Source organism: Suricata suricatta, chromosome 10, assembly GCF_006229205.1.
Source record: "Suricata suricatta isolate VVHF042 chromosome 10, meerkat_22Aug2017_6uvM2_HiC, whole genome shotgun sequence".
Lineage (NCBI taxonomy): Eukaryota > Metazoa > Chordata > Mammalia > Carnivora > Herpestidae > Suricata > Suricata suricatta.
This window is the reverse complement of record NC_043709.1, coordinates 48,528,765-48,548,948: the sequence shown is the minus strand read 5'-3', so window position 1 is coordinate 48,548,948 and position 20,184 is coordinate 48,528,765. Positions and strand designations below refer to the sequence as shown.

Genomic DNA, 20,184 nt, shown 5'->3' with positions numbered 1-20,184 from the left:
AAGGCAGACAGTTACATTCCAGCTCGGTATATGTCTGTGACAGAGGGAGTGCAGGGGGTCTGGAAAGTGCAGGGGTGCGGCAGCTAGTCCAGAAGGGGGCTGGCACTGGCAGGACCACAAAGAGGTTTGTCTTGCTGGATGGAGCAGTGCTTGTGCCTGGGAAGGAAAGAGGAAAGGAGGATGGGGGGTGAGGAGAAAGGAGGAGGGCCAAGGCTGGCTTCGGAAGGGCCGCAGTAGGCAGTTAGGACTTTGAGAGCTCTGGAGCTGTAGCTTTAAGCAGAGTCTGATGTGATTGGATTTGCTTTTTATACATATCCCTCTAGATGCTGTGAGGGCCATGGATTGCAGCACCTGTGAATATGAGGGAGCCAGACTATCAAGCTGTTAAGTTTTTCTGTGCTCCTTAAATAGGAGCTCAGTGAGCTAAGTTTAGGTTAGACATTTACCAGGTTAGTGGTATCTAATATGAGGGCTGATGGGAGAAATGGTGCTGAGCGTCTGTAAAATGGATACAGTGTTTGTATAATCAGGTGTCACTGAAGCACATTTCTGAGACTCAGCAGCACCAGAAGGAATTATTGTCACACTGATAATCTGAAGCGTTGGTTCCAATTCTCTGTGTCTAGAGAGATCAAAGGGCTTGCTGCGGAAAAGGGTTTTAACTGGGGATCTGTTTTCTACATGTCATTTGTCTTCCCACAATTCCTTTGGTGGGGCGAGTGTGGGACATGGGGGGAGAGAGAATGGTTCAAACCACTTCTTAGTTTATGTTGGCACTGAAAGTAATAGGGACTAAGAATAGTCTCCAAACTTGAAATCGTTTGCTCACAGTTACATGGTGACATTGGGCATTTTTCTTGCCTATAGAATTCTTGACTTGTTACACTTAAAAAGCAAAAGTTTATTGTTGTTGACCTTGATGAAAGTAATAAATGTTCAACAATTGGAGAATACAGAAAAGTATAAGAAAAAAAAATCGTCCATAGGGCCCTCCATTTTGGAGTCAGACTAGTTAAATTTTTGATATGTTTCCTTTTTTTGTGACTTGTTTTGTTAGATAATGTGTTCATTTTGTATGTACATTTTTGGATCAGAGTACTTTTATTTTGTGTTACATAGTTGTGATCATTCTTGACATAAAAGTATCCATTTTTTTTGTAAAGTTCATGTATTTATTTATTTTGAGATAGAGATGGGGGAGGGGCAGAGAGAGAGAGAGAATCCCAAGCAGGCTCCACACTGAGAGTATGTAGGGCTCAAACTCACCAACTGTGAGATCATGACCTGAGCCAAAATCAAGAGTCAGATGCTTAACAAACTGAGCCACCCAGGTGCACCAGAAGTATCCAGTTTTTGTAAAAATTTAAGGCATTTTTCCATTTGCAGAGTAGTATTTCAAATGTCTATATACAGATAGGTGATATAAATATAAACACATTTATTCTCCTATTCTCAAATATTTAAGGTGTCTATTTTTTGCTGTATGAGTGGGATGGCATAATTATGTGTAGAGCCTACACGATCGCTGAAGCTTCTTTTATTAGGGAAGGTTTGGCACGGCATGCAGTCTTTCAGGCTTTTGCTGGGTTTCTACAAGCCAGCTGTGGATCCACCCGTAAGACCTGAACTGAACAGCATGATTAGGAAACATGAGTTCTTGGATAATGAATAAACTGGACATGTCAGGTGGACTTAGGTGAATATTCTGGCCAAGTCGTAGATTTAGGACTGCTCTCTCTTCTGCCTCGGTGGACTGTGTCAAGTCATGCACCCACCGTGCAATACTCACTCTGCCCACCGCATTCTTCCCTCCCAGGGATCCGAGGAGAAGACGGTCGTGTACGTGGTGGGGAAGGCAGGCCGCCAGCACTGGCAGCACGTTTACACGGCGGTGACCAGGGGCCGCTGCAGAGTGTATGTCATCGCAGAAGAGTCACACCTCCGGAGTGCCATTATGAAAAGCAGTGTTCCCCGAAAAACTCGTTTAAAACATTTTTTGCAAAACCAGCTCTTCAAGAGCTGCGCGCCCCCAGCGGATTTCGCATCTGCGTCGGAGGGCTCTGGAGACGGCAGCGGAGCGAGCACACAGCCCTCAACACCACCACACCCTCCGGTCGCAACCAACAATGTGACACCCAGAAGGGAGGCCTCCGCCGCTGATGACAGGACATCCCCCTTTGCTGGAGCATGGAAATTCTCTTCTCCCAATGAAGTGGGTACAGATGAAGATCCATCAAAACCCCGCGGGTCCAAAAGAGCCTGTGGCATGAGTGATGCTGAAAGTCCAAGCAAGGTCCTGATGGTAAGAGTGACGTTCTCACGTGCTCTTTAATGCGCGCTGACTTCAGCGTGCTGATAAATGGCTGTGGATTTTTTACTAGTGTTACATTGGGCTGTAGGACTTAAAAACAAGGGCTCTCTCATTTCTGTCACCGTGTCCTCTCCCCTGTGCCTGGTCGATCCTAGCACACTTTGTCACTTGGCATGAGGCTGGTGCAGGCGGTGTGCAGAGAGACCTTGTCATCCTGCACTGTCTTTCTGCACATCTTCCTTGTCACCCTCCCCTTCCCCTTTGTGGGTCACGGTCTCACTTTTATCCCCACTGTCCATGAAAGCAGCTGGGTAATTATCTACAGTCTCCAAATGAAGTCCCTTTAGAAGTTTGAGAATTGCTTTCTGTGCTGGGGTCCATAGGCTTGAAAGGGGCCATGGTGGGAGCCCCGAGGGGAAGGTGCTAATGTAAGCTGCCAATACCTAGCTGAGTTCTAAAGGGAGACTAAGGATGGCCTCTGACCCCACGTGGACAGGAGATAGTGAAACCGTTCTCCGAGGCGGTGCCGGCAAATGCAGCGTGTGAGGTCTCGGCCTCTTAGGCCATCACAACTACAGGAGAGTGTGGCTGGAGTACAGCGTGCAGATGGAGGCTGAGCTGAAGACACTGGGAGAGCCGGCAAGGCTCCTCCAAAGAGAACGTTCAGTGTTGGGTTTTCTGAACGCAGTGGAGAGCACTAGATGCATGTTATGAGCTTGGTGCATTGACTTTTTTGAAGGTCACTTTGGAGTTGGGTAGATTGTGTTCTGGGAGGCCACAGGGGATGGGTTCCTTGCAAAAAAGATGCTTTCAGTGGCTTGAACAGAATGATTAGGTTCTGAAGTCAGGTAGTAGCGATGGGGTTGGAAGTACAGGGTTAGGGTTAGGGGCCGGGGTCCCACGGGACTTGGTGGCTGGTTATATGTGGATGGGGTTGGGCCTGAGCGTGATTCTTAGGCTCCCAGCCTAGGCTTCCAGGGGGTCCAGGTACATTAGGATTGGGAAAAGAAGCTGAGGAACAGGCATGGTTAAAAAAAAAGTTTCTTTTACAAAGGTGGAAGTGGTAGGATCCCTGCGGATTCTAAGCTTCACACTGTGCTCCACATCAACTCTTTGATGTGGAATTTCCATCTCAGCAAAACATCTTTTCCTGAAATTGAATGTAATACCTCTTACAAAGACCCTGGGAAAATTCCAAAGAAAAAATCCTTTTCTAGAACTTTCTTGCTTTATATTTCTTCATGCCAGCATGGGATGGGCGGTGTATGGTTTATAGGATGGTACAAAGAGACGGTGACAGCAGGATCCATCTTCGCTGTCGGGCTGGCCAAAGATTTTGAGCTCTGGCCACGACCAATACGGCAGGAGGTCTGTGAACAGAGTCCAGTGCTGGCCGCGGCCACTGCACAGCCAAGTTCTCGGAAGCCTTGCCAAAAGCATGTGATGCCTACAGAAATCCCTGGAAATGAGGAAACTAAGAATTCAAAGCCTCATGAGTGATAAATTAGGGAGTCCTGTGTTTCCATAATTCTAGACTTCCTAGTACACTGAGATACGTGATTTTAAAAGCTCAGATTCGCTGACAAGGGCTGCCCTCACACCCTCAGATACACGGGGCTGCATAAGAACCACAGCAGCATTTGAATTCCGCACGTACTGATGGCTGAGCCCCTCCTACACGAAAGCTTTTGCTTTTCTGTGGATTAATAGCTTTGGGTTTTGAAAAAAAGCTTTAAAAGAAAATATTGTCCTGATTTTTTGTTTGTTTTTTGCCTTGTGTCCCCCAACCAAAAACAAAGAGGGGGTGCAAAACAAATTTCCCTTTAAATAAAAGCATATGCATCAGTATTTAAAAATTTATCATAGAAAGCAGTGATCTCCAGAATTTTTTTGAAAGAAAATGACATTATATATATTATATATACATATATATATTAAAAATCTGGGAAGGGCATAATCACAAAACCCCTGAGTAAAGATAGTTCTATTAGCGATCTCCAGTGAATCAGAACCAGTAGGCTGTGTCTGTGTCCCTGTCTGTTGACCTACCTACCCGTCATCTGTCATCTGTCTAGCTCGATTTATGTAAGGAATTGGCTCCTGATTGTGGAGGCTGGCAAGTCCCAAACCTCCAGGGGAGCCCAGCAGACTGCAGACCCAGAGAAGCGCTGGCACTGCAGTTGGCGTCTCAGGGCAGGCACAATTCTTTGTTTCTGGGAGGAGGTCCATCTTTTTCCTTTTATGTTTTTTCTCACGGCCTTCAGTTGATCAGATGAGGCCCACCTACGTTATGGAGGATAATCGTTTTATTCTTAGTCTACTGATTTAAATGTGAACCTCATGGAAAAATAGGTTTGCAGAAACATCTAGAATAGTATTTGACCAAATATCTGGGTACCATGCATAGCCAGGTTGGCACATAAAGGTAACCATGATAGTCCTCTAAATTGAACAGGTTTAGCATTATGAAAGATTAACTGTGCTTTCCCCCCTCATTTCCCTATGGCGGTGAAGCTTTCTCGAGACCCTGCTAATCCACTGCCTTGTGCTTGGGAATCACTCCCAGTACCAAGAATACTGGCACTGCAGTGACTCGTCGTGTAGCCCCCAAGCCCGGTGTCCTGGATGTGCCGCTGAGCAGTCAGTCATACGGGGCTTTGTGCTGAAAACCACCCCACACTCGCTTTGCTGCTCTGCACTTGACCATTGTGAAGTTCTTAACTTTGAACTGGGCCGCCAGATTATGTAGTGGCCACATCTGTAGAAATTATATATATATATATATGTACTCATTCACAAAGAGTCCCTTCTTTATGCCAGTCCCGGAGCTGCGTGCTAGGGGTACCACAGTGGGCGAAAGCAGACCCCGTCCCACAAGTTGCTGGCAGTTGATTGCTCTGGTCTGCTCAGGTCTTCCAAGGGGGCGGGGAAAATGTATTACGTCTTGCTTAGAAGTAGAGGAAATAGACACAGAGTAAGTTGTGTATATTTTCACAAAGTTAATCTCATTTTTATTGTTGTCCTAACAGGTGGAAGAATCCTCTCCACAGGTGTCTTCGAAACTTCGGAATTTGAAACTGAATAGTTTAACCCCCAGGCAGCTTTTCATACCCACAAGTAATCAAGAAACTTAATTTTATTTCAGATTGCTTAAAGTAATAGTCTCTATCTCTTTTGTATTCAACACAAAATGAACATCATAGCTTCAAAATATTAAGATATAAAACAGGATATGTATAACTGGAGTTTTATTTTAAGGTGCTTGTGTTAGCAGATATTTTAAATTCATTTGATCAAAGAAAAATGTAATGATTTCAGTGTTTGTCATCATGAGAACTGGTAGCATTGGATATAAATGCAGGAAACATTTGTTATACATATATGTTTTTTTTAATTTGTACTCCATAGAGTGTTTTATTTTTGCGATAATGCCTTTATTAACTTCCGTGATCATGTTGGATCTTTGCCAATGGTGTGCAGCCATGGTAACGACAACCTGTAATTACGCCTCTTGTATGAATTGACACGCTTTTCAGGATGTTGGCAGAACACTTCTGCCACGTGTTCATCCTGCAAGGCTGCTCCTCGCCCCACCACTGCTGGCCAGACCCACTCCACCCGGGACTGTTTTCCCGGAATTCCTTCTGAGTTGGGAGTATATTTCTTGTTCTGAATTTGAGATATGAAACACTGTGTGTGTTGAAGGTGTACAGTGTGTCGATTTGCTACATTTATATAATCAGTGTGATTTCTACTATAGCATTAGCTAACCCCTTCATCATGGCATACGATTGTTATTTCTTCTAGGAATACATTGTTTTAAAGGTACTCTACTTTGGAAAATTATATTCTCTCAGTGATACTATTTTTTTAGAGCTCTATTTATTGTTAACTGGTCAAAAGAAACAGTTAAGAAAAAAATGTACCTGTGATTCCCATATTTGAAAAAGAGCCTTATTGAGGTATAATTTCCCTATAATTCACCCATTAAAGGTGTAAAACCGAGTGGCTTTTAGTATATTCATAGAGTCATGCTACTAATGCCACAATGGGTTTTTGAACATTTTTATCACCTCCTCCAGAGAAATCCTGTACCTCTTAGTTCTGATCCCCTCCTCACCTCTGGTTCTAGGCAACACGGATTTACTTTGTCTCTTTTGATTTGCCTGTTCTGGACATTGCACATGAATGGAATCCTACCATATGTGCTTCTTTCTTAGTGACTTCTTTCCCTTAGCATAATGATTTCAGACTTCATGTGGTAGCATCTATCATCTCTTTTTATTAAAGATTAATATGTACCGAGAACTAGCATTGTTCCTTTGATAGGGTAGATGTCTTGGAGAGTCCATTCAAGGAGAATCACTCAATCTAACCAGAGGAAGCCTTACATCCTTTGTGTGTGGATGGAAAAATTGGCAGCAATCTGGAGGCTGTGTTTCTGGATCACACCATGTTGGTTTGAGCTGATGAGACAAAATCAGGAACCCTGGCTGAATGTTTGCAGGCGGTTCCCATAGAGCTGCCGGTGGCCTATCTTGCTTTTAGTGGTGAAGTGAGACAAAAGGCCTTCATCTCCTTTTATTACCAAATAGTTCATCTATTGTATGGATATAGCACACTGAAGTCCTCTGGTCATCAATTGATGGACATTTGGATTGTTTTCACTTGTTGGCTATTATAAAATGATATTGTGAGCCTTGGTGTACAAATTTTCTGTGGACATGTATTTTATTTATTTATTTTTTTACTTATTTTGAGGGCGGGGTGGGGGGGGGCGCGGGAGAGAATCCCAAGCAGGTACTGTGCTGTCAGCAAGGGAGCCTGACTTGGGGCTTCGTCTCACAAATCATGAGATTATGACCCAAGCTGAAATCCAGAGTCGGAAGCTTAACTGACTGGGCCACCCAGGCACCCCTGATTTCTTTTAATTATATTTCTAGGAGTGGAATTGTTGGGTTGCATGGTATCTCTCTATATTTAACCATTTGAGGAACTGCCAGATTGTTTTCTAAAGCAGCTGTACCATTTTGCATTTATACTTGGAGTGTGTGAGGGTTCCGGTTTCTCTGCATTCTAACTTGCTGTTACCTGACTTTTTGATTATAGCCATTTTAGTAGGTGTGAAGTGCTGTTTCATTCAGTGTGGTTTCCATTTGCATTTCCCTCATGGCGAATGATGTTAATCATGTGTGCTTTATTGGTCATTTGTATGACTTCTTCAGAGAAATGTCTATCCAAATCTTTGATCCATTCTTAAAAATAAAGTTATTTTATTATTTTGTTTTTGAGAGAGAGAGAGAGCACACATGAGTGAGGGAGGAGCAGAGAGAGAGGGGGGTCAGAGGAATCCAAGCAGGCTCTGTGCTGACAGTAGAGAGCCTGATGTAGGGCTTGAACTCAGGAACCGTGAGACCGCGAGCTGAGCCGAAGTCAGACACTTAACCGACTAAACCACCGAGGTGCCCCTACCCATTTTTAAGTTGTTATTTTTCTTTTTATTGAGATAGGAATTCTTTATATATTTGACATACAAGTCCCTTATTAGAAATATTATTTGCAAAAAAATTTCCCATTATGTTAATGTTATTCATTGCTACTGTTTAGAAATATAATTGATCTTGTATCTTGCAACCTTGCTAAACTCATTTATTAGTTTTAATAGATTATTAGTGGATTTCTTAGTGAGGATTTTCTATATATGAGGTTATATCATCTGCAAATAGAGATCGTTTTCTTTCTTTCCAATCTGGATGCCTTATATTTCATTTTCTTGTCTTAATGCCCTGGCTAGAGCTTTTAGTACATTGTTAGAAATGGTGAGAGTGGACATCCTTATCTTTTCCTGTGAGTTTACAAGGCTGCAAGACAGTCTGCAAAAGTGAAAAGGTTGGGACTGTAAGTGGAGGTGTTTTTTTAAGTAGCATAGCATTCATTAAAGTTGATACATTTTAGTTTATAAAAATGTATTTCATAGAACATATGTAACATTCTCTGAGGGCAGATGTTATGATTGTTGAGTTAAAATCTATCTTTGTCACCTAAAATAGTTATATACTTAGTCTGGGGTGTTTCTGGTGCGGGCTGTTTTAGGACTTACACTTTATATGTTTTACATCTTGTCCTTACCATAGTCCTGCAGTGCAGATAGGACCTTCAGTATCACAGGTGGGGAAACTGACTCACAGTAACTAAATTTTATACCACCAGTGAGTACCAGAGCTAGAATTCAGACCCAGCTCTGATTTTAAAACCTATGTTCTTCCCATTCTTCCAGTGCTGCTTTTTGAGTTTATGGCAGAGTCTCTCCCCTTTAGAAAATTCTGGAGGTGCCTGGGTGCCTCAGTTGGTTAAGCGTCCAACTTCGGCTCATGTCATGATCTCACGGTTCATGAGTTTAACCCCCGCATCAGCCTCTGTGCTGACAGCTCAGAGCCTGGAGCCTGCTTCGGATTTTGTGTCTCCCTCTCTCTGCCCCTCCCTTGCTCACACTCCGTCTCCCTCTCTCTCTCTCAAACATAAACATTAAAAAAAAAAAGTTCTATAGCAGTTCTGTAACATTATGTAGGGCTTATCTAGAATAAATATATTCAAAGCACCAAGAAACTGTATGTCATAATTTTGGCTTTTTAAAATCACTTTTTATTCCATTTGGTAGAGGGTTTTTTTTTTCCATACAAATATTTGCAACAATTTTGAATTCCCCAAAACCATACATAGACGATAAATACCATGCTATTAAAGTATTAAATTTGTACAAAAATACTTTACAGCTTAATACTTGTTTGTTACAAATAAAAATACATATTTAAGTGACTCATGATCTTTTTTTTTTTTTTCTTAACATGATTCTGCTTTATACTCTCTTGCCCTGGCGGGTTGTGAAATATGGTTGAAATAATATATTTCTTTGCACAAAAAGAAAGGTGAACTTTTTCCTTAAACAAAGGACACAGTGTTCAAATGCTTTACCTAAGCCGTTGTTGAATTATTGACCCAAATGAAACTGTTTGGAAAATAATCATTTCAGTATGGAGATTCTACAATCAATATACAGATCTATTTTTTTAAATATTCACCAAATAACAGTTATTAGTGTAACTATTCAAAATATCTGAACAAATGAGAACAGTTGCTGACGAACATTAAAAGCAACTGTCACAATTTATTGCTTTGAGGGATGGTAATTGGCAATGCATTCTGTGAAAGATGTATTTACAATTTCAAGAAGTAGCATGGCTCAGAACAAAAGACAGTCCAGTGTCATTTTAACGTACATGTGCCGTACACCCCTCTCTAACCAGGTTTCCAAACATGTCAAGCAAGATGAGTTTGATTTGCCTACCATTAAGATAAACTTCATTTAATAGACTCTTCATTCTCTCTTAAATTCTTAGTCCTGAATTTAAAAAATAAGATAACTAATTCTCAGTGTTCCTAAGCACTCTAATTCATTATCAGAGATTTGCAGCTATTAAAAATGTGTCCTTAAAAAAAAAAACAGGTCACAAGACATATCCTGTTTGTTAATTTGTTGCATAGGGAATAGCATACATCTTAGTTAAGATCATTCCTATATTGGGGCGAAACATTTACCACCACCTATTATGGTCTCCTACGTGCATCACTGCGGAAACGTTTTAAAATAGTTACACCTGTACCCCTCCCATGGCAGCAGTCCCCAGCCACATCTCAAACTCGAGTTCCCCTAGGAGAGCCAGCTTTGTGGAAAGACTTGGTCAAGTTCTGAACAGTAACGACTTCACAGTAAGAAACTGATTTCAAAGTGAATTAAGGAACTTGTCATAGAGAATATTTTCAAACAGATTTCTCTTTTTAAAAAGTGATTGGAAGATGAACTTGTAAAAAATGTCCTCTGATGTTAACTGGGGGGAAGGGGTGGCCCGTCTACTTTTCTTTTGCTCTATCATTGGGCCTGGCAGGGAATCGGCTGCCATATACCATAGCGGTCACCAAGAAAGACACCTCTTCAACTTGAAAGGGGAAGTGAACATGAGCCATGAGAGAGATTTAAAAGACCCCTGTGCTTGCAGTTAATGCCACGTGATTATCTGTGCTTTAAATGCCACAGAAATCTGAAAGGGATTTTTTTAGCACCATGTAGATATTGTCTTTTGTCCTGCTTTATAAAAAGCGTTGCTATAATGTGTTAGTGGGTTCTCGTATCTCCAAATTACCACCATGACTAGGCTGTTGGAAAAAAGCACTGTTCTGTTCACTCCATTCTCCTCCTGGTAGAGACTGTTCTATAGACTTCTGTGAAGCCAGTGGGTTTCTACTAATAACCAAGTCCAGCTTATTCCCAGATTCTGCTATGAGGGGCACGACAAGGCAGCAGTCAAAGTCTCTCGTTCGGACATGATTCACCTGAAAAATCAAGAAGAGCCATTCTGAATTATTGTTACAGTTGAAGATAATTCTCAGAACCCCGAGAAACAGTGGCATATTAACAGGTGTCCTGATGGTGCTTAAATGAGCACTCTGCACAGAGAAGTCTGTCCTTTCTCCAACAACACTAGGTGAAGTCATTGACTGACTTACTCTTTGCTATTAAACTGTAAGACCCTTGTGAGCTTGGGACAGGGACACATCCCAACATCCCCATGCTGAGCAGATTGCAGACACGGCATGTGGTCCAAGTGCCGGACATTGTCCCTAATTTCCAGGTGAGGTCGGTGAAGCACAGACTGGTTCAGAGATTCGCCTGAGATCAGCAGCTGGTAAGCGGCCCAGACAGGATGGGATCCCAGGCAGTCTGGCTGACGCCAGAGCTGTGCTCTTGACCGTGATGTTGAATTATCTCTCTGAAGTGAGCCCATCCCCTCCTCAGCTTATACATGCGCTCATCTTGTATTTCTCCTTGTTCTTCACCAACAAGGGTTTTTAAACCATCTACATGCTGCTTCCACTCTTCGACTTTCCATTTTCTCGATCTTCTCACATGTGGAACTTGACACTTAAAGTGCACATGACCCCAACTGTCCAATACAGATATGGGGTCTCCATAGCCAGAGCTTTGGCCTTTAGCGCTATGACTGACACCCACTCACCCTTACAGCTCTCCTTCTGTGGCTCTTTATGACACCAGTTTGTTTTGATCCATTTTAACTCGATTTCAGCTTTTGACTGCCTTTATTTCTTCTTGTCCTTTAAATTTGTTTTTCTTAGGAGTCTATCCTTGATTCTCTTCTCTTTCTCACAATAAGCCCACCATAGGTTTAACTTCATCCAAACCCATGACTTCAGTAAGTAACCTAAATCTCCTAAATCTGCCTCTAACATCTCTCTGGAGCAACAGATCCAAACTGCCAATTGCCTTTCAGACTGCTCGACCTGGAAGTGCTGAAGGTATTGGGGTCTGAGGTCAGATAAAGGTATCTTACCCATACTACTTTGTCTCCTTCCCTCTGGTCTTCCCCTCCCCCATTCTACCCAGTCCACATATGGTATTATTTCTATTGTCTTTTTAAACAAATTATGTTACTATAATGCTTAAGAAATTAATATGTTTAAGAGTAAAGTCCAAGAGCTTTATCATGGCACTCAAGGCCCTCAGTCTGAACCCAGTCTACCTTTACAGCCTCAACTTCCACGGAAGCAGGCACAGTACAGCCCCAATTTATAGATTAGGAAGAGCCACATAGAGTGTAAGGAACCACAGTTACTCATTCAACACGCATTAGAGTATCTGTGGAAAATAAAAGTGTCCCATCCTGCCAGGATAAGACTAATTATTCTATTGTTATGGTAGGAATGATCACCAGATTTGGTTTTAAAACTAATTGATCAATGATAACTTGCTTTGGTGAACATGTGTCTAAAGGCCTCACGCTTTGAAAGTCAACTCTCTGGTTCCAGAACTCATTCCAGTTAGATACGCTATCAAGACTGATGTCAACCCTCTCTTTTTCCTACAAAATGCTTTACCTGAAAACTGTAAAATCAGGAATTTGCTTGGCTCACTGGAACTATACATGACGATGACAGTAGTCCACTTGGTAAACAAGGTTTGGCTTTTCGCTTTCAGATAATTGTGTGAGATACTGAGATGCGGTGTGTTGTATAAGGGGAAATGAGAGAGTAATGTACCAGCTCTGTTCTCAAGCCATTAATAATCTGCTGGAGAACATACACAGGGAACCGGACAATTTCAATGACTGGTGCATTCTACCAAAGGGAAAGGTTTTTATCCCATACAGAAGGGGCCCTAATCTAGTGTTGAGGCAAAGAGAGATGGGTGGGCGTAGGTCAGGGAAGACTTTGGAAAGTTACATGAGAGTTTCACCTGAGGGCTTACCTGTAAGAGTCTGTCATAGGGTTTTAAGCCACCAAGGTCTCCTGGCCCAGCTGGGCGAATGTTTTTGACATACACTCCTTTCTCCAGCAGGCCATCCGCTACGCTGAACCCAAAATCCTCCACATCGGAGCTCTTGTACAAGGTCACCTGGAAAGTGAGAAAACGTGACGGGGACATTTAGCTTGGCTGGAGACTTCTGCGTGTGAAACTTCTCGTGCAACAATTGTTCGACAGTTTGTCAAACAGATTTACTCCTAACCCCATAGATTTGTAATATATTAGGCAGCTCCCCACACTCCTGCTGCTTTTCCCCTTCTCCAAGAACATCCTTGGAATCCGTAAAGTCTGCTCAGAACTGAAAAGGAAGGAGAAGGGAATTGCTGGAGAGTCCCGGTCTTTTTGCTGTTGTTAATCACGGTCCTCGGATGTAGAGGTGAGAAGTTTCCCAGGGCAGGTTGACTTCTCTATTTTCCCGGAGCAGCACCCGGGTGCTGGGGGTAGCCAGCAGCAGCTGGATATCAGGACCAAGCCAAAGGCCTTCCCTTCCCGCCATCCGAGCCTGATGCTGTGCGAGGCACAGTGCTCACCGCATCATTTTCCTTTCAGCAAGCACCATGGAGTCCATCATTTTATTTGCTATGGTATCCCAATCCTGAAGGTCCATACTGCTAGCAAAAATGAGTTAAAAGACCTGAAAGTCTTCTAGTAACTGACACACTGCAGGGTCTGGCCTGAGGAGCACCCAGGCTTTGGTTCTAGCCACTCAAGGCATTGCCCCTTCCCAGCTACGGGCCTCGCTGCTTTTCTCTGCACCTGTAGCCACAGGCCAGGTAGAGCTTCCCATGGGCCTCATGCTCCCATCGGACCCCCTGTGAGAGTGCATCTGAGGTTCGTCATTCACGCAGTCATTCATACATTTCACCAAATGTGTACTGAGTCTCTGCGATGTTCTAAACCCAGTTCTGGGTGCTGGGAAACAGCGGTGAATGAGAGAGGAGGCTGCCTTCCCGAGGCAAAAACATTTATGTGTAACGTTTGCTGAGCACACACTGTCCTGGACTCTGCCAGGTGACATGCTCAGCACTTTGTGCTCATCTAGTGTCTTAAATTGGCCACTGATAGCACTAAGATTTCCCCAATGCCCTCCATACACACTGATGCACTCTTCGAGCACTGATCTGAGTTTTCTTTGTTTTCTGCTAGTTATTTTTAAAAAAATCTTTTCTTTTCCTTTCATGCAAGTAATACATGCATATGCTCTTGCAAAATAGTAGAAGAGTCAGGACTGTACAGGGCAAAAGGTAAAGATAAAACAGGTCTATTTTTTTATACCCACTTAATTTATTTCAGAGAGGCAGAGAATATTGAAAGAACTACAAAAAGTGGTGTTTGTGGTGTTTTATTTCGCGGGGCAGAGAGATAAAATATCAAGATGGCTGAGTCAGTGCTATTCACCAGACCACCCTCCTGGTTACTGCCATGTTGGAGGTGAGGAAATTCAATTTTATAGAGGTTAAGTAATTCTCCCAAGGTCACAGAGGTCATGAATAGCGGGGCCCTGTCTGTCTGATTCCAGACACCAAACATTTATGCCTTATTTTATAGGTTCTAAGATAGGCTTTTTTCCCCATACTTTAAAATTCTTGACATCAAGGGATTCATAATTGATGGCATCTTACCTAGATCCTATGAATTAAGACATATAAACATTCTACCCCTACCTGCCTCTTTCCTACAAGCACAGAAGGATTTTGTTGCAGCTTTGCTTTAAGAGGAAAAAAAGCCCATGTGCCTTGCAGTGAAAGTGAGTTCCGGAGTGGAGGCACCCACCCTCTCAGAAGCATGTTCCTTGCAGAACCTCAGACCGGCCCCAGCCTGACCGAGCCAGCCCTGCGGATCCCACTGATTCCTGCGTACCTCCGAACTGCTCGTCGTGGGACTCCACACACAAGAGGGGCTATCACATGTTTGGAAAAGAATTGAGGGAACTAATGTTTAATGGAATGATCATCTTTGCAGGCTCATTCTGTCACTGTGTGTGTGTGACTGTGCGTGCCTGTGTGCCCGTGTACCCTACCACGTGCCAGGCACTGTTTTAAGGACTAAGGACTTAGCGGTTAAAAAAAAAAAAAAAAGATACCGCAGTGAGCAAAACTTGGGCTTCTTGAGTTTATGACCAGTGAAGATATCTGATTTAATCCTAACAATCCTTAGAGATGGGTAAGAGTCTCAGGTTTGTTTTTTTTAATTTTTTAGAGAGAGAAAGAGTGTGTGAGTGCGAGAGGGATGGAAAGGGGGGAAGAAAGAGATTCTCAAGCAGGCTGCATACTCAGCATGGAGCCCAACATAAGGCTCAATCCTATGACCCTGGGAAATCAAGAGTTGGACGCTCAACTTAGTGAGCCACCTTGATGCCCCAAGAGTCTTAGTTTTAAATGAGGTAGTGTATATGAAGTTTTAAAATCTGATATGACCTGATTTCCAAGCAAGGATCATTTTCATGACACTCAGTTGTACAGGTATAAAAGTAGAAAGCCTAACTTCACTACGGAAGGTGTTTGTGTGTGTGTGCATGCGCACACGTGTGTGTGCACACACACGTGCCTGCATGCATGTGTGTAGCTTAATAAAATCCAACCCGCATCTGACATGCACCCTGATGATGCATGGGGAGAAGCAGGTCCAAACCACATGATGAGAGAGTTCTCTCTAGACCAAAACTCATCAGGAGGTGAGGAGAAGTCTTTGTCAGTGACCTGGGAGCAGGTGGCCTTAGAGAGGATATGGAAGATACAAACCCCTCCATCCCCCCCCCCCACCCCGCCACCCCACCACACCTCTTCAAGCACCCTGAGAGGGGCTGGGGGGAAGAAGCTTTGTTTTGTTCACCGATATATCCCAAACCCCTTAAATACAAATGCCACATCGTAGGGTTAGTGTTTTTGGCAAATAAATGAAAGGACTGGTTCTGACATACCACGTGGTTGGGTATGGAAGCCAGTCAAAACTGGATCACAGCATCTAAGAGGCATTTAATTCAAGCCCTGCTCCCCCCTCCCTCTCCTGCCCCAGGGCTCTGCTGGGAATTGTCAAGGCAGGGTGGCTGGGTGGCTGGGGCCAGGATGGCTCAATTGCGACACCGTGTGGACACGAGAGGTGAGACCACCTCTGACTGAAGCCAGGCCTGTCCTGCCTAAAGGCTGAGGAAGATCCATTCTTGGACCGAGGGGTAGGCAGGATGGAGCACCCTCTGGCAGGAAATACTAGACTTCTTGCTGATAAGTCATAAAGGCTGTTCGTCTTGAGTATGAACTGAAAAGCAAATAGAATGTTACTGACTCTACCAAGTCTGTGGAGCAGCCCATACAAGCTCACAGAGAGTTAGCAACTTGTCCCTAGTGAAACAGCCAGCGACAAAAACGTGGTTCAAACCCCAGAGGTTCTGACTGTGAAGCTGAGATCTTTTCACAGCACACTCTCTCCTTACGTAGCATGTGTTGTTTAACGAATACTCATTACAGAGAAAATTTTTAGGACCCTCTATAATTTAAAAAAATGTTTTAAAGTTAATTTATTTTGAGAACGAGAGAGAAAGTGAACAGAGGAGGGGCAGAGAGAAGGAGAGAGAGAATCCCAAGCAGGCTCTGCATTGTCAACGTGGAGCCAGATGTGGGGCTCGAATTCACAAACTGTGAGATCATGACCTGAGCTGAAACCAAGAGCAGGGTGCTTAACCAACTGAACCACCCAGGGCCCCTAGGCCCCTCTATAATTATGATTTGGCTTCAGGCCTCAGATTCAGGTAAGGTCTGCCCCTTTCCTAAGGTGGGGAGTGGGGTTATTGGAGAAAGGTCTTAAAAAATATTTTTAATTCCCAGTTTTGCTGAGATATAACTGAGTTCTGCATAAGTTTAAGGCATACTGGCTAATGACTTGGCATATTTATATTGCAAAATCATTACCACAATAAGTTAAGAGAAAGCTATTTTTTAATGAAATATTTCAAACAGATTCAAGAGTAGAGAGGCTAGAACAATGAATCCCCGCAGACTCATCCCTCAGACCCGATGATCCTGCACAGCATGCCACACTTACTCCATCCACCTTTCTTTTTCCTTCGTTGCGGGATTATTTTAAAGCAAATGCCAGTCCTTAACTCATTTCACTCCTACATACCTCAGGATAAACCAAGTGGGGGCCGGGGGGGGGGGCGGAAACAATCACTCTTTTTACATAACCTCAATGTTATTAATTCATTTACAGACTATCCCTTATTCCCTGATACACTCCAATACCTAGTCCAAAACAAAATTTCCCTGCTTGTCTCAAAAGTGGTTTTTAGAGTCAATTTGTTTATTTATTTATTTTTTAATGTTTTATTTATATTTGAGACAGAGACAGAGCATGAGTGGGGAGGAGCAGAGAGAGAAGGAGACACAGAATTGGAAGCAGGCTGCAGGCTCTGAGCTGTCAGCACAGAGCCCGACACGGGACTCGAACCCACAACTGTGAGATCATGATCTAAGTTGAAGTCGAGGCTTAACCACTCAGGTGCACCATAGAGTCGATTTGTTTAAATCAGGATCCCATTAAGGTCTACACCTGAATGTTAGTGTCCTCTCATCTGGAACACGCCCCCGGCTGCTCCCTGACTGTGGGAACTGTGCCTTTTGTCCAGCAGCTCGCTCTTCCGGTTCTCATTTCCCTGTAAATGGAAGTTACCTCTGGATCCTTGACTGGAGTCAGGGTCAACTTTGTAGGACTAGATTACCAGTGTGCTTCCTATGACATCACATCGTTCGATGTCTACTCCTCCCACGTGAGGGGGGAGGTGTCCAGGTAAGGACTGATTCATTCCTCCATTGTAAGGCTCCCCATCAACCTCTCATCTAAATGTAAGTTTTGACCAATGGTGACCATTGTCTAAATCAATTAATTGCATTAAGAGCTTCAGAGCAATACTCTTTTTCTAATTTTTATAATAACTTCCGTATTTGTTAGCTAGGATTCCTTTTTGTTTTAATTTTATTTTTGAGAGCGAGAAAGAGAGTGAGCATGAGCCAGGGAGGGGCAGAGAGAGAGAGAGAAAGAGAGACAGAGACAGAGGATCTGAAGCAGACAGTCCCATGTGGTCTCAAACTTGAGATCATGACTTGAGCCAAAGTCAGATGCTTACCTGACTGAGCCACGTAAGCGCCCCAGCTAGAATTCTTTGGTAATGAATTCTCCTTTCTTCAGTTAGTGCTGTTTGGTTACTATGAAGTGCAGCTTGCTCCAGAAAGGTTGAATGAATGCTAATTCTTTCCTTTCATTATTAGTATAGGGAACTGGTACACTAAATGTTTCCAATGGTGTCCCAAAGAGGGTTTTTTTAAGTGGGGAGGCGGGGTGACTTCTGTTAACTATCCCTATAAACCTCTGGGTTTATATATAGATAATGGATTTCAATTAACTTCATCATTACTCTTTTGGGTGCTCAAACGTTCTCATCTTTGGCTAAGGGGAGTCTTTCATGTTAACGTCTATGTCCTTTTGATATGACCCATTGGTTTGGTAACCTCTTTGCTTTCTGGCTCCAAGATATCATGACTCTCATGTATGTTTCCTGCTCCCAATCTGGAATCAGCCAATCCTCAAAGGTGACTTAATTGGAGGAAACATTTTTAGTTTATATTCTAGCTCCTTTCCTCCCATCCTCATGCTCCTTTCTCAATGGAAGCAAGAGGAGGAATAGGGGCAGAGGAGGAGGAGGAGGAAAAAGCAAAGAGCTAGTAGGATTGGTCATAGTCTGCCATTCTTTGGGCCCTGCTTCTCAGTAGATGAATCTCTTTATTCAAGGTTCCTGCTTCTATGCCCCTCTTTGGCTTTGTCTGCGCCTTGTCTGTGGGATTCCATGTCCTTTTGGCCCTTTGTATCTTTGTTTCTAGTCATGTTCTCACCACGTGGCAAGTAGCACTCCTGGTGAGGGACCATCACCATGAGTCCCAGAGGGCTGTGCATCCCACTTATTTCGGCTCCACTTACAGCTAGGTGTGGGCGAGGGTCCTAGGGACCCTGTGCTTCTGGCTGGATGGGTAGTGGGGCATCTTCTCTGCAGGCCCAGCCCCAGTGCATCCGAATGTGAGGGTCGTGAAGCTTATGCTTGCCATGGACATCCAGAAGCCCTCCTCTATCTTAGATCTAAGGCATGTTTTCTAACACAAGAACCAGTATTCTTGCACTGGGGGGAGCATCTGGGGTGGGCCTAGGATAACCGTGAAGTTCCTCATTGCTCAACTGGCCTGGGATTCTTGGATGTCAGCTCCACGGCCAGAGCCCAGGAGGGGCACCAAACAATGCCAACACCAGTCAAGGGCAGTACATTAACCACAATATTTGAGTTGGACATCAACCAGAGCAGGCTGACAGATTAGCTCATTAACTTTAAGGTCAGAGTTGTTGGCCATGAGGCTTGGTTATCCTGAGCCTTAGATTTGACGGCAAACTCTTCAAGATAAGAGGTGAACCAATGGGTTGGATTTGAAACAAATCTGTTTCTCTAGAATGACTCCCTAAGTTTAGACGAAAAGGAATTTTACGAGCTAACGCTACAGTTCTCCTGGAGATAGCCAATAACAAAAATGAAATTATTTTAAAGTGACACAAAAGAGAAGATTCCAGGATGCAGTAATTCACAAAGATGGGGAGCACAGCTGGCTGCTCTCAAAGCAGCGACAATAAATTGTGCCATGGAGCTGCCGCCTCCTGCTGGCATGGAGCTTGGGGGTGGTTACTTCTGATTTATTTCCTGTCCAAAAAGAATTCTAAGGATTCTAAGGTTTCAGTCCCTGCTCCCCACTTTTTGTTTTGCCACAGATGAATTCCTTCCACAGGGACTTTCTTACATAAGATTGCTTTTGAACTCCTAGCAATCTTGTGTAGCAGAATTATTCCTTTCCTTCTAATGAGAACACGGACTCTTATGATGGACGTACTTGTCCAGTTAGAATGCATAAGCTCTAGGATACAGTACTTGAATATTTGACCTCATTTGCTGTGTTCCTTCCACTAACTCATGATTTATCTTTTTTTTCCTCCTGGACATATAATCTCCTCAAGGGTCAGGCAGCCTTTATCCATTTCCAACTGCCCAACAAGCAACAGATGAATAATTTATCATGTCTGCTGTATTTCTTCTCATCAGAGCCCCTTCTGTGGCTTTCCATGAACATCTGCCTAAACTTCTGCTCCTTGAGCTTTTCATGTTCCCCCGCTCTGGCTCCTGGGAATCAAGTTTTCTTGTGGAGTCTCTATTCTGTGCTGATCAACGGATGCAGCTGGGGAACCTGGACTATGAACATGAGGCTAGGTTTTTCCATTCTAAAAGGGCCAATGAGCCTCTTGAAACATAACTCTGGGGAAGAACGTGGTTTTACAAAGCTCAGCTCAGTTTTAACTATTCTTCAGCATATGCTGCAATTGTTTCTAACCCTCCCAAGAACAGAACTTTAACAGGACGCAGAAGGGTTCACCACAACTCAGGCTGAGCCTTGTTTTAGATTTCTAAGCAAGCCTA

At 43.5% G+C, this 20,184-nt stretch overlaps 2 protein-coding genes across 3 annotated transcripts in view; one reads left to right on the top strand and one right to left on the bottom strand.

Annotated features, from left to right (window-relative positions):
* HELB (DNA helicase B) overlaps positions 1-7,023 on the top strand; it is a 32,003-nt gene extending 24,980 nt beyond the window's left edge. For both annotated transcript variants that reach the window (XM_029955313.1, XM_029955314.1), the window contains exons 12-13: positions 1,817-2,302; positions 5,341-7,023. In XM_029955313.1, the coding sequence (XP_029811173.1) occupies positions 1,817-2,302; positions 5,341-5,445 (591 nt within the window). In that variant the 3' untranslated portion in view covers positions 5,446-7,023. The remainder of the gene's footprint in view (positions 1-1,816; positions 2,303-5,340) is intronic.
* A 1,907-nt stretch (positions 7,024-8,930) lies between these two features.
* Positions 8,931-20,184, bottom strand: part of GRIP1 (glutamate receptor interacting protein 1) — a 228,996-nt gene continuing 217,742 nt past the window's right edge. The window contains exons 24-25 of the mRNA XM_029954085.1: positions 12,630-12,776; positions 8,931-10,699 (exon numbers count right to left, since the gene is read on the bottom strand). Coding sequence (XP_029809945.1) covers positions 10,472-10,699; positions 12,630-12,776 — 375 coding nt within the window. The 3' untranslated portion in view covers positions 8,931-10,471. The remainder of the gene's footprint in view (positions 10,700-12,629; positions 12,777-20,184) is intronic.